Raw genomic sequence first — 12,337 nt, 5'->3', positions numbered from 1 at the left:
CAGTTACCTGCATTTAGGGACAGATAACCAACCCTGTCAAATTGTAAAGAAAAAAACTGCGCTATTATAAACTAACAACTAAGCTGCAACTCAAGCCGTTATACAACGCCACGCAAAACTCACAAAATATATGGAGCTGCGCTAAAAATAATAAAAATTAAAAAATGTAATATGTGAGGTAGCTATATTATGCAATAAAGCCAATTCTAATTCAGAACAATAAAAATTACCATATCATGAATAACAAAACACCCATAAATATTGCAATTTATACGTAAAAATTATACAAAAATATATAATCTGAAAGTGACAGTGAAACTTAAAATGTAATCGTTGCATTAAGTCCTGAAAGGAAAAGTCTGTGTATCCAATAGGGAACTGAAATAGTTTTATGCAAAAGTGTCAGCAGGATCTCGGTGATGAAATACAAATCATACCCTTGAAACGTGCCATGAAAGTTATTGTAAACCCTTATAACCAACTTTGACCTACATGTAAGCCTAGATTAAGGCTTACCTGTAGGTCCAAGAAATATCTCCTAAACCTACACGGTTTAGGAGATATTTGCCGAAAGACAGGCACCGCTGTCTACGAAGCATGGCACATGCTCCCGTGCGCATGCCGAGTGACGTCATCGCGGCTTCGCCGAATGACAGCGGCGGAGCGGCGAGACCCACCGAGAAGATGGATGCGCCGGACTACAGGGGACAGCAGTGACTTCGCTGGCTCCTGTGTCAGGTAAGTGACACATAATGGACTACGATGAATAGTAGTCCATTATGCTTTACCTTTGCAGGGAATGTAAGAGGAAGTAAACCCATCATGGTTTACTTCCTCTTGAACCAGACAGATGCCACCACCTATAAGCACACTACCGCTTACAGGAACTGTATGGTCCCTAAATTAGAGGACCCAGGAGCGCAAATGGTTAACAGCAAAACCCGATGATCAGAATGGCGAACAAGCAGCTCCTCACTCCCAGCAGTGGAATTACGAAAGGCAAATGGCAGTATTCCATATACATAAGAAAGAAAAGTGCTCGCATATCATAAAACCTTTAAGCGGTTCTTCACCCTAAAGGGGAAGTTCCGCTAATCTGATCCCTCTCCCCCTCCGGTGCCACAATCGGCACCTTTCAGGGGGGAGGGGGGTGCAGTTACCTGGATAATCCAGGTATCTGCACCCACTTCCGGGCAGACCGCCGCAGACCCCCGCAAACGCCCCGCCCCCCCCCCCCCCCCCCGTTGTGTTCTGGGAAACACACAGTTCCCAGGACACAGCGGGGATCTGAAGAGACGCGCAGCGCGACTCGCGCATGCGCAGTAGGGAACCGGGCAGTGAAGCCGCCATGCTTCACTTCCTGATTCCCTGACAGAGGATGGCGGCGGTGGCAGCAGCGAGACGAGCGATCGCTCGTCATCTGCCGCCGACATCGCTGGACCCTGGGACAGGTAGTAGCTGCTGGCTTTTTTTTTTTTTTGGTACAGAACCACTTTAAGATTTATTAATAAAGATGTAGACAATAAAACACTTGCATGTTTCCAAATAAAAATGGCCACAAACAACAAACGAGCCGGCTAGCTCTCGACTACCACCCGTTACTTCCGGGACTGGCGTAGAACGCGGTGACCTCAGCACGCCGCTCCTCCCTCCTTGTGAGTCTGACAAATGTCCCTAGACACAGGTACCCCCTGCATCTGCTGATACACACACAAATCAGTGGAAAGCTGAGGTTCCTGTCATCATTTTTGTATAGTGACTGCAGATGTCCAGAACCACCTATGATTCCAGCCCAAAGAATCCACAAATCTGCTACTGGACCTAAAATCAGCACTGTGAATGAGGCCTAAGCTCTAAGTGTTTCTCATATGTACCTTGGGAAACCGCATTTCCACCTCTATAGTGGAACAAGGTCTAATGCCGCGTACACATGACCGGACTTTGACGGACTAGGTCCTACGGTCTTCCCAACAGACTTTCATCGGAGTTCCGACGGACTTTCTGAATGAACGGACTTGGCCAAACACAATCACACCAACGTCTGATGGATTTGAACGTGATGACGTATGACCGGACTAGAATAAGGAAGTTCATAGCCAGTAGCCAATAGCTGCCCTAGCGTCGGTTTTTGTCCGTCGGACTAGCGTACAGACGAGCAGATTTCTCGATAGGAACTGGGTCTGGCAGATTTCAACCAGCAAGAATTCCCACCTATGGCCACTAGGTAAGCCCACCAGAGATGGCAATCATTGCCCATTTGGGATAGCCCATGAGTGCCACCTATCAGTACTGCCTCATCAGTGCCCAGCAGTGAAGGAGAAAACTTACTTATTTATAAAGTTTTGTAACAGAAACGAAGAAAAAACATTTTTCAAAATTTTCATTTTTTTATTTGTAGCGCAAAAAAAAAAAATCCCGGAAGTGATTATATACCACCAAAAGAAAGCTCTATTTGTGGGGGGGGGGGAGATAAAAATGTTGTTTGGGTGTGCATTCAAAATGTGAGAGCGCTGAAAATTGGTCTGGGCAGGAAGTTGTACAAGTGCCCTGTATTGAAGTGGCTAAAGTCACATGGATGCACGTGATGCCCAGTAAGAGCACAATGGCAGTAAAGGCATCCAGTGTTTACATAGCTCAGCAGTCTGGCAACTCCATGCCAATTTATGTATTGTCTTGGCCATAGACAATATGGGTGTGTGGGTGTACAATGTGGGCAGCCTTTATTCTGTACGGCAGAGTCACACCTGTACAAATACTTGACATAGAAGTGCCAAGATGTTGAGCTATAAAATCATTGCTAGACTTTGGGAAAATGGCCCACATAATGTTTGTGTTGTTGTTGTTACACAATTCCCTTATCTTAAAATGAGTCACTACAGTATTGTATGTATTATTTCTCAGTTAATGTTAATAATAGACTTATGTAGGTATAGTGAAGCTTTGCAAAACTTCTGCAGCGTTGATGCAGGAATGGTAAAACAAAAGTCACTCTGAGCAACTGTTGGCAGGTTTGCCACATAGAAAAACAGAGTTGCTTCCTAATCCCCACAAGGGCGGTCAGATAAATTCTCTGGCTCAAGATACTCTTTTAGGCCCAGTTTCATTAAAAAAAAAGTCCTTAACCATTCCATATTTCCTCTTGGCCTACATTTCTACCAGTTTAACTGGCAGATAAATAAGGGTTTATACAAGATAGGACATTTCCTAGATCATAAAAGAAAGTCAGGAAATTAGTGGATGTACATTGAAAAACCGTTCATTTGGGTTGGTTCTCCGGTACCTAGATGGCACAGACGTAGGGCCTATCACTACCTTACCCTGCTTGCTTGCACAACAGGTGGTGCTGCATGGCTCTGATAGCTGTGCCCCGTGCTGTAATATAGAAACGCGTGTTATTAATGTCATTCACTGTGGCAACGGTCAAATAAAACTAGATGAGGGTGCGCTGCCCTATGCACCAAATGCCACATGTCTAAAACTTTTATTAGAAATCGTAAAAGATATGTGTATGACCGTAGATATGCCTATCTCTCAGATATGCGATACAGGTACTCTTATCCATGTGGACACAAATAACCACCTGAGCCCTACCATATCCACAAAAGAGCTTCTCTCGTAATCAAAGACTGCAAAAATGGTGGGGAGGGGGGAAAGACATGTTTCAGGACAAAAGTAAATCATTTTTATTTAGGTTCTGTGACATTGGGGGGGGGGGGGGTGTTTAACTCAGTGGTAGATGCCTTTTCAGTAAGTTCACAGTGAACAGGAACTTTAGTTTAAGGGCATGGTAGCCCACTTTTATTAAGAGGAACAAAATAAAGTTCATACATGCACTTGGTTGCCCACACAGGGGTTCTTCTCCCAAAAATAATAAATGAAAAATGCTGAGACACCTGGTTCTCCAACAAAACTGCCACAATACAGGGTTCCCGTACAACTACTGTACCTCTTTTCAGCTTCCTTGCTGCTCAGGCCTTCCACTTCAGGCTCTCATCTGTCTACTTAGATGCACACAGCTTTAACACACACAGCGTCTATCTAGAAAGCAACCCCTCACTGCTCTGATCTTCAGACTTGGGTCTCTGGCTTTCACTAGTGCTCACCTGCTCACCGGACTACTGGAGACCTCCTGTCTCTCTGGGTGGAGTCCAGAACCCTAATCCTAACTCTGCTATAAGCCCAGGACCCACCTGCTCAATCAACCAGCCAGACTCCTGGCTGTTCCAAAAACCTGGTCCCAGGATTGGAGATTCCGTCCCACCCATAACGCTATGGAATCTCCGGGCTCCAGGTCCCCAACTGGATTTTACAAACTTTGGAGGAAACTGATAAAACAGATTCCTCCACATTAAATAGCCCCGGAGCCCCTCAACCTGCCTATTTGAGAAACCTGGGCGACAATTACTAGGACAGGGAACTGTACTGTCACAGTTCACATGATTACATTTTTGTCCTGACACATTCTTTCCCCCCTCCCCACCATTTTTATTTTTGTGGGGTAAGATATGCCTTGTGTCAATGCAGTCTTGATTATCCACTTAAGGCCCAGAAGTATTTGCCTCCTTAATGACCGGGCCATTTTTTGCGATACGGCACTGTCGCTTTAACTGGCAATTGCATGGTCGCGCAACGTTTTACCCAAACAAAATTGTTGTCCTTCTTTTTCCCCCACAAATAGAGCTTTCTTTTGGTGGTATTTGATCACCTCTGCAGATATACGTCAGCAGAAGGGCACGTACAAGCAGATTAACGTACCTGTACGTTGCCCTTTCAGAAGCGGTTTGCGGGTATGCGACCGCAGCAACCTCTGTGAGTGTGATCGTAGGTCCCGTGGACTCTATGTATGCGATTGTCTGACAGAGAGGAAGAACGGGGAAATGCTGATGTAAACAAGCATTTTCCCGTTCTGCCTAGTGACACTGACACTGATCATAGCTCCCTGTAATCGGGAGCTATGATCAGTGTGGTGTCATACATAGCCCCTCCCCCCCACAGTTAGAACACATCTCTAGGACACACTTAACCCCTACAGTGCCACCTAGTGGTTAATCCCTTCACTGCCAGTCACATTTACACAGTAATCAGTGCATTTTTAATTGCACTGATCGCTGTATAAATGTGAATGATCCCAAAACCACGCCAAAAGTGTCAGATTTGTCCGCCATAATTTCGCAGTCACGATAAAAAATCGCTGATCGCCGCCATTACTAGTAAAAAAAAAAATTATAAAAAAATACCATAAAACTATCCCCTATTTTGTAGAGGCTATAACTTTTGCGCAAACCGATCAATAAACGCTCATTGCGATTTTTACCAAGTATATGTAGAAGAATGCGTATCAGCCTAAACTGAGGAAAAAAAAAGTTTTTTTTATATATGTTCTGGGGATATTTTGTTATAGCAAAAAACCAAAGAGATGATCAAATACCACCAAAAGAAAGCTCTATTTGTGGGGAAAAAAGAGGTAAATTTTGTTTTGGAGTTAAGTCGCACGACCGCACAATTGTCAGTTAAAGCGACGCAGTGATGAATCACAAAAAGTGCTCTGGTCTTTGGGTAGCCAAATGGTTCGGGGCTGAAGTGGGTAATAATAAAATGATTGAAACCAGGAAAAAAGTCCTTCTAACTGCGTTTTAATTTCAATGGTAACGCACCTAACATGCACCGCACAGATGTGAACCAAATTCTGGGTCTCATTCAAGCGAGCATTTCTCTCTGTAGAGTGATCTGAATTTGATAGGTGGTGAGGTGTTGTATCATCTCCTCACTGCATGCTTTAACCCCTCAAACCCCACAATAGCTCACTGCTACCACGTGCATAGCACATGGTAGCAGGGCACTTGCAGAGCAGCCCCATTTATTTGAATGGGTTGAATTTGGCGTGCACTATGCCTACCGAAAGCAACGGGAGGTATAATTGCTGCTGCGGCCATGAAGCAAAGCCTAGCAGCTGCAGCATGTGTACACCCCTGCCCCTTGGCTCTGCAGCTAAATAGAGTAGAGGTTAGGAGGCAGTAAAAGCAGGGGCGTAACTATAGGGGGTGCAGCAGTTGCGACCGCAACTGGGCCCTGTGCTGCAGGGGGCCCATGCAGCCCCCTCTACATATGGCTGGCAGCAGCATAGGCAGCTAGGGGTACCAGTGCACCATGCACACGGGTGGCTGGAGGTGGAGGGTGACTACCCGGATACTCAGAGTACCCTTCTCCATGCATTGCCGCTCAGTCCGATGTCTGTTCTCCCCAGCCAGAGAAAAAAAAAAATAATAAAAAAAAACTACTGATGCCAGTGGTGGAACTACAGGGCTCACAAAGGTCAACCTGTGACCACGCCCTGGAGTTCCACAGGCGGACTCAGAGGGAAGGACCCTGGCTGGGGTTCAGGGGGGCTCTTCATGGTTTCTTGCATCGGGGCCCTGAAGGTTCTAGTTACGCCACTGAGTAAAAGCATGGCCCAACCATAGTGTTTTATTGCCCTCTAAACTGCTAGTGTGAATGAGCCCTTTTGCCTTTTATAATTCTTACTCTGGATATAATTATTTGCAAGAAAAGATTCCTATTATACCATTATTAGAATTTAAGTAAGAAATGCAGCATTAGCTTCACAAGTTTTTATACTTTTGGTGTATTTTTGATAATGAGAGTTGGCTTCAGTCATGTAGTCCATTTTGCAGCTGTCATTGGCTGTGATTGCTGAAAGTAATGGGCATTGTGGTAAAAAACAATTGTTTATAGAAAAAAAATATACTGGGTGGGTTTAGCCAGGAAGAGCTAAGGGCACCACATACAAAAAATAGTCAGAAAATTCCAAATAAGATTACATGGACTTTTTAGGTGCCCCAAAAAGTAACGCACAAATACACATACGGTAGGTTTAAAATTAAGTGGGAGGATAACTCTTATAATTGTATCTATCTATGATTTTGTATGCAAAAGTAGAGTCTGTATAAAGTACATCACTCAAAAGGCATAATAGAGACAGAGAGACAGAGGTAGTGTATCAAGCCACAAACAGGTGCAAAAAATGGGGGAGAAAATGGGTATTGGGGGGGGGGGCAAGGCAATAGGACAGTATCTAGCCTGGAGTTTAAAAGGGTCTATCACACTGTAAGGCCTTGTGCATCAATCCAGCTATTTAACACCTTATCGATTTAGCTGGGGAATGTCTACTCGTGTAAGTAAGTTTGTAAAGTGAGAGGGCTTGATTGACCGCCTCTTTCCATCTGGACACTGTCAGTGGAGCTTTGGAATTCCCACTAAGTAAAATTTCCCTTCTGGTGTAATACACAGCAAAGAATACAAAGTAATATGTTTAGTAGTTTCAGTCAGATCTACCAGGCCAAAAAGCAATATTTGAGGGTCTCTGGGCACAGACAGACTTGTGACTTTTAATAGTAAACACTATGCCAGTCTAGTAGGATCCCGGTCTGGGACACGGCCAAAACAAATGGTCATATGAGTCTTTGGGTAAAGCGCACCATACATATGTTGCATCCCTATCTGGATAAATGTCAGCTAGCCATTGGGAAGTATAGTAAACCCTATGTACAATGTTCAATTGAAGGAGCAGATCTTTCACAGAGATCATAGAAGGTACAAACTTCAGTTGAAATTCCTCTCCGTCAGTCATCCTCAGAGAAAGTTGGAATATCTATATACCAATTCTCATAAAGGGAGACAATCCTAGGAGCTGGTAATAGGTTCAACTGAGCATAGATAGCAGAGAGGGGCTTAAGAAGGTCTTCCTATATTAACAGGCACTCCAATGGGTCTGAGCTCTGCATAGGAGGAGAGGGAAATTGAGCTGCCGCAGTTGTAGGTATCGAAAAAAACTAAAAAATTTGAAATTTGGCAAGGAGAATCTACCTTTAAGTTTGTTAAAGGAGGGGAGGGAGTCTTGTAGCAGAATATGTTTTAGTAACTTGATACCATAATGAGCCCAAAGGGCCAGGTCAAGGACTGAGGTCAAGCACTGAAATGGGGAAGTGAGAGATATTCCCTCTGCACTCCACTCTGTGACTAAGTGGTTGACTCATATTGAGCCCTGGCATGCCGCCAAACCCATAAGGTAGTCTGCATTGGGGCAGTAATAGTAAGACTAGAGGTGGGTACAGGATACACCAGGTTGCTGAGTTCCGCATAGGAGCCAAGCAGTGCTGCCTCCAAATTACCAACACATCATCTCTGGGCTGGGAGAACCAGCACTGTATGGTGACCAGTACCGTCACCCAATAATATTATATAATTGGAAATTTTGGGAGCACCAGGCCTCCTCCATTAATGGGAACGTGCAGGGTCAACAACGAAAGTCTAAGGGTGCCCCCGCCCAGATGAAGGAAGTGACTATGCTGTCCAGAAGTCGAAAGAAGGTCTGTTTGAAGAAATAAACAAGTTTAGGCAGTAAGATAAGTTTTAGTAAGTTGACTCAGCCTATAGTACTAAGGAGTAACGCAGACCAAGTAGTGCACGTGGCTTGCAGAGAGGACAGTAGTGGAAGAAGGTTATATATAATGTATCCGAAGGATCTTGCCATACTATAACGCCCAAATATTTAAACTGTGAGACTGTACGCACCGGAGCAGAGGGGACTGGTAGGGTGGTACCCAGAGACAGGGAATGTGTCCCAATTGATATGGATACCCAAGTAGAGGCCGAAGGTGTCTATAACTTGGAGGGCTTACTGCGGAGATGTGGTGCAGTCCCCAAGGTACAAAAGGGGTGTTACCTGCATACGTGGAAATGCGTTCCTCCCACTGAAAGGCCCCTGATGGGGCCCATATTAAACTTTATTCATACCAAAAGTTAAAAACAAAATTTGGCTAAAATACATTGCAAAATTCTTTTTGTTAGCAGTGAAAACCAGTGTATGGCACATTTAAGTTAAACCTCACAATACTAGAGAATGTAGGAGCAATAACTGAATATAAAGTCCATTTCAAAGATGATTGTAGTTCCTCAACATGTTTTGTAGAAAACTATGCCTGCTTTTTAAAGTGATTGTAAAGTCCTGTGTGTTATTTTTAATTTTTTTTTAATTAAAAATAACAAACTCCTCTGCGCAGTTGGTTTTGCATAAAGCAACCCGGATGCTCCTCTTCTCGGGTCCCTCTTCGGCTCTCCTGGCCCCTCTCCTGTTGGGTGCCCCCATAGCAAGCCGCTTGCTGTGGGGGGCACTCGAGTCAGAGCTCCCTCTGTCCAGTCAGATGCAGGGCTCTGGCCCACCCCCTTTCTTATCTCATTGGCTGACTTTGACAGCAGTGGGAGCCAATTGCGCTGCGCTGCTGTCTCAGCCAATGAGGAGGAGAGTCCTGAATGACCGAGACATTCCTACAACATCGCTGGAGCTAGAGGGACCTCAAGTGTTGGGGGGGGGGGGGGCTGGTGCACACAGAATGCTTTTTATTTTAATGCATAGAATGCCTTTAACGGCTTGCTGTGACCACCTTACGCCGATATACATCAGCAGAAGGGCTTGTTCAGGCAGAATCATGTACCTTTACGTTGCCCTTTAAGAGGCGGCCACCTCTGAGAGTCGGGTCCCACGGACTCTAACGCCACGGGGATACCTGCGATCACCTCACGGGGAGGAAGAACGGGGAGATGCTAATGTAAACAAGCATCTCCCCATTCTGCCTAGTGACGGTGTCACTGATCTCTGCTCCCTGTGATCGGAGCAGAGATCAGTGACATGTCACACACAGCCACGCCCCCCCCCACAGTTAGAAACACGCCCCTGGACACACTTAACCCCTACACTGCCACCTAGTGGTTAACCCCTTCACTGCTAGTGTCATTTACACAGGAATCAGTGCATTTTGTATAGCACTGATTGCTGTATAAATGAAAATGGTCCCAAAAAATGTGTCAAAAAGTCTGATGTGCCTGCCATAATGTCGCAGTTTCGATATAAAAAGGCTGATTGCCGGCATTTAAAAAAAAAAATTATTAATAAAAATGCCATAAACTTTCCCCTATTTTGTAAACGCTATAACTTTTGCGCAAACCAATCAATAATCGATTATTGCCATTTTTTTTACAAAAATATGTAGAGGAATACGTATTGGCCTAAGCTGAGGAAAAAAATGTTTTTTTTATAATATTTTTGGGGGATATTTATTATAGCAAAAAGTAAAAACCGCAGGGGTGATCAGATACCACCAAAAGAGAGCTCTATTTGTGGGAGAAAAAGGACGTCAATTTTGTTTGGGAATCACGTTGCACGACCGCGCAATTGTCAGTTAAAACAACGCAGTGCCGAATCGCAAAAAGTGCTCTGGTCAGGAAGGGGGTAAATTCTTCCGGGGCTGAAGTGGTTAAGGAGGACAGTATCTGCTAGAACGCATGCAGATGGCTATCTCTCCAAAAGACTTCCGTGTGGTTAGAATGGATCACTTAGGAGGGCCAGATACAGGTATCCTTCTTGTGCAGATGCAGGGAACATAGGGGCCCCCGAAAACTATATCTAATGTGGTTCATGAGATGCCCGTACAACCAAAGGAGGAGAAAGTTTAAGTGGACTATAAGGTACATAGTTGAAAGGGGCTGATTAATCCATAACCAATTCTCTTATGAATCCAAGGAAAAAACTTAATGAGTCTATAGCTCCAAAAGAATGCTGGAACCCACCTGGTGTGGATCAACAGGCAGACAGAACCACCATGTTGCCACCCCCAATTAAAAGAGAATATATTGCCACATCTGTCTAGAGCACAGGCAATTGCAAAAAAAATTGTTCTAAACATTTTTTTTAATTCTTTTGTTTTCAATCAGTGAATTGTCGTGGTTGTCCATCATCAGCATCATGTTTCCTCAAAAGAACGTTGCAAGAGACAATTGGGGTTTTCTACTTCTATGCTTTTCAGCCTTCATTGCTGCTAGTTATGGTAAGTTGTGTAATTTATGTGTGTTTTTTTTTTGCTGTCACCGAATTAGTTATTTGTAATTTCAATTTTTTTCTAAAATAGTAAACATGTCGTACTTGCCTGCTTTGTGCAGTGGTTTTGCCACAGAGCAGCCCCAATGTCTCCTCTCCTGGGGGTCCCCCGATGGCAGTCTTGGTTCTTTCTTTTCTCAGAGTGCCCCCATAGCAAGCTGCTTGCTGTGGGGGCACTCGTGTGGACTTGATCCCAAACCTGCTCTGTATAAGTCTATTGACACACATAGGCCGGCTCAGCTCTCCACCCCAACATCTCAAAAACCTTAATAGTGTAAACGTAAAGAACTGGTCCACACTCACTTATTACTTGCTAGAACTTACTGCACTTCCTTACTGCTCACTGATTGGTTGCCAGAGGTTACTACACATCATTACCGCTCATTGATTGGTTGCTAGAGATTACTGCCAACTGGTTGCGATAGGTTACCACTTATCATTCACTGCTTATCATTTACCGCTTATCATTCGCCACTTTACTGATTGGTTTCTAGAGCTAACTGCACATCGTTGTCACTCACTGATTGGTTGATAGAGGTTATTGCACATCATTACTGCTAACCGATTGATAGCTATAGGTTACTACTTCTTATTGCCACTCACTGATTGTTTTCTAGAGGATACTGCACATCATTCATGCCTGTGGAGAAATAATAATTAGCTCACTTATGCACCAAAAACATGTCAGCAGGCACAAAATAGATTGCAAACTTACGGTACACACCATAAATATGCTCACAAACGCCAATTAAATTATAGAGTCAGTACTATATCTTACTGATACACACACAGGAACATGTCCGCAAGAAAAAGAGCCAGTACCATACTGACACACCAGAAACGTCATAAATTACAGACTTGGCAATAACATGGAATGCCAAACCCCAGCTAACAAAGCCAGCAGACTACTCTCATGCAGTAAAAAGTGCATACATTCCAGAGGTTAATCAATTATTCTACCCTTTTACAAAACACTGGTTCATGCTCATCTGGAATATACAGCTTAGTTTTGGTCACCACAATGAACTGCTAGGTGATTTTACCTCCAGGCACACTCCCTTGGCTCGGCTCCCTCTGCCCAACTACTGCCACACCACCCTCTTACAGGCAGGCGGGATCTTGGAGATCAGGCACACCCCCATCCTGCCCACTCAAGCAGCTGAAGCCTGGAGGCTCCACCTCGGGGATGGTCCATAGTCCTGCAGGAGAACAGTAAAACTACTGATGAGTGATATAGGAGGAGGTGCAGGGGGTGGAGATGTGCGAGACGGAGGGCAGCAAAACTTAATACAGCAATAGAAAAATAAATAGCATTGAGTGAAATGGCTGTAAGCTGTCCCAATCACGGCTCTGCTTTCCGGAATGCAGCCGGGGACAAGAACACGGCAGGGCAGGCAATCACTAAAA

General features: G+C 44.5%; 1 protein-coding gene across 7 annotated transcripts in view; it reads left to right on the top strand.

The window, feature by feature from the left end:
* The window catches only part of LOC143982462 (membrane cofactor protein-like), a 233,715-nt gene that overhangs the window by 12,652 nt on the left and 208,726 nt on the right, over positions 1-12,337 (top strand). For all 7 annotated transcript variants that reach the window (XM_077481196.1, XM_077481198.1, XM_077481192.1 and 4 more), the window contains one exon: positions 10,768-10,880. In XM_077481196.1, the coding sequence (XP_077337322.1) occupies positions 10,799-10,880 (82 nt within the window). In that variant the 5' untranslated portion in view covers positions 10,768-10,798. The remainder of the gene's footprint in view (positions 1-10,767; positions 10,881-12,337) is intronic.

This window comes from Lithobates pipiens, unplaced genomic scaffold, assembly GCF_037356315.1.
Source record: "Lithobates pipiens isolate NorthernLeopardFrog02 unplaced genomic scaffold, aLitPip1_a1.2 Scaffold_16, whole genome shotgun sequence".
Classification (NCBI taxonomy): Eukaryota; Metazoa; Chordata; class Amphibia; order Anura; family Ranidae; genus Lithobates; species Lithobates pipiens.
Note: the sequence above shows the minus strand (reverse complement) of the source record. Positions and strands in the feature narration are given on the sequence as shown.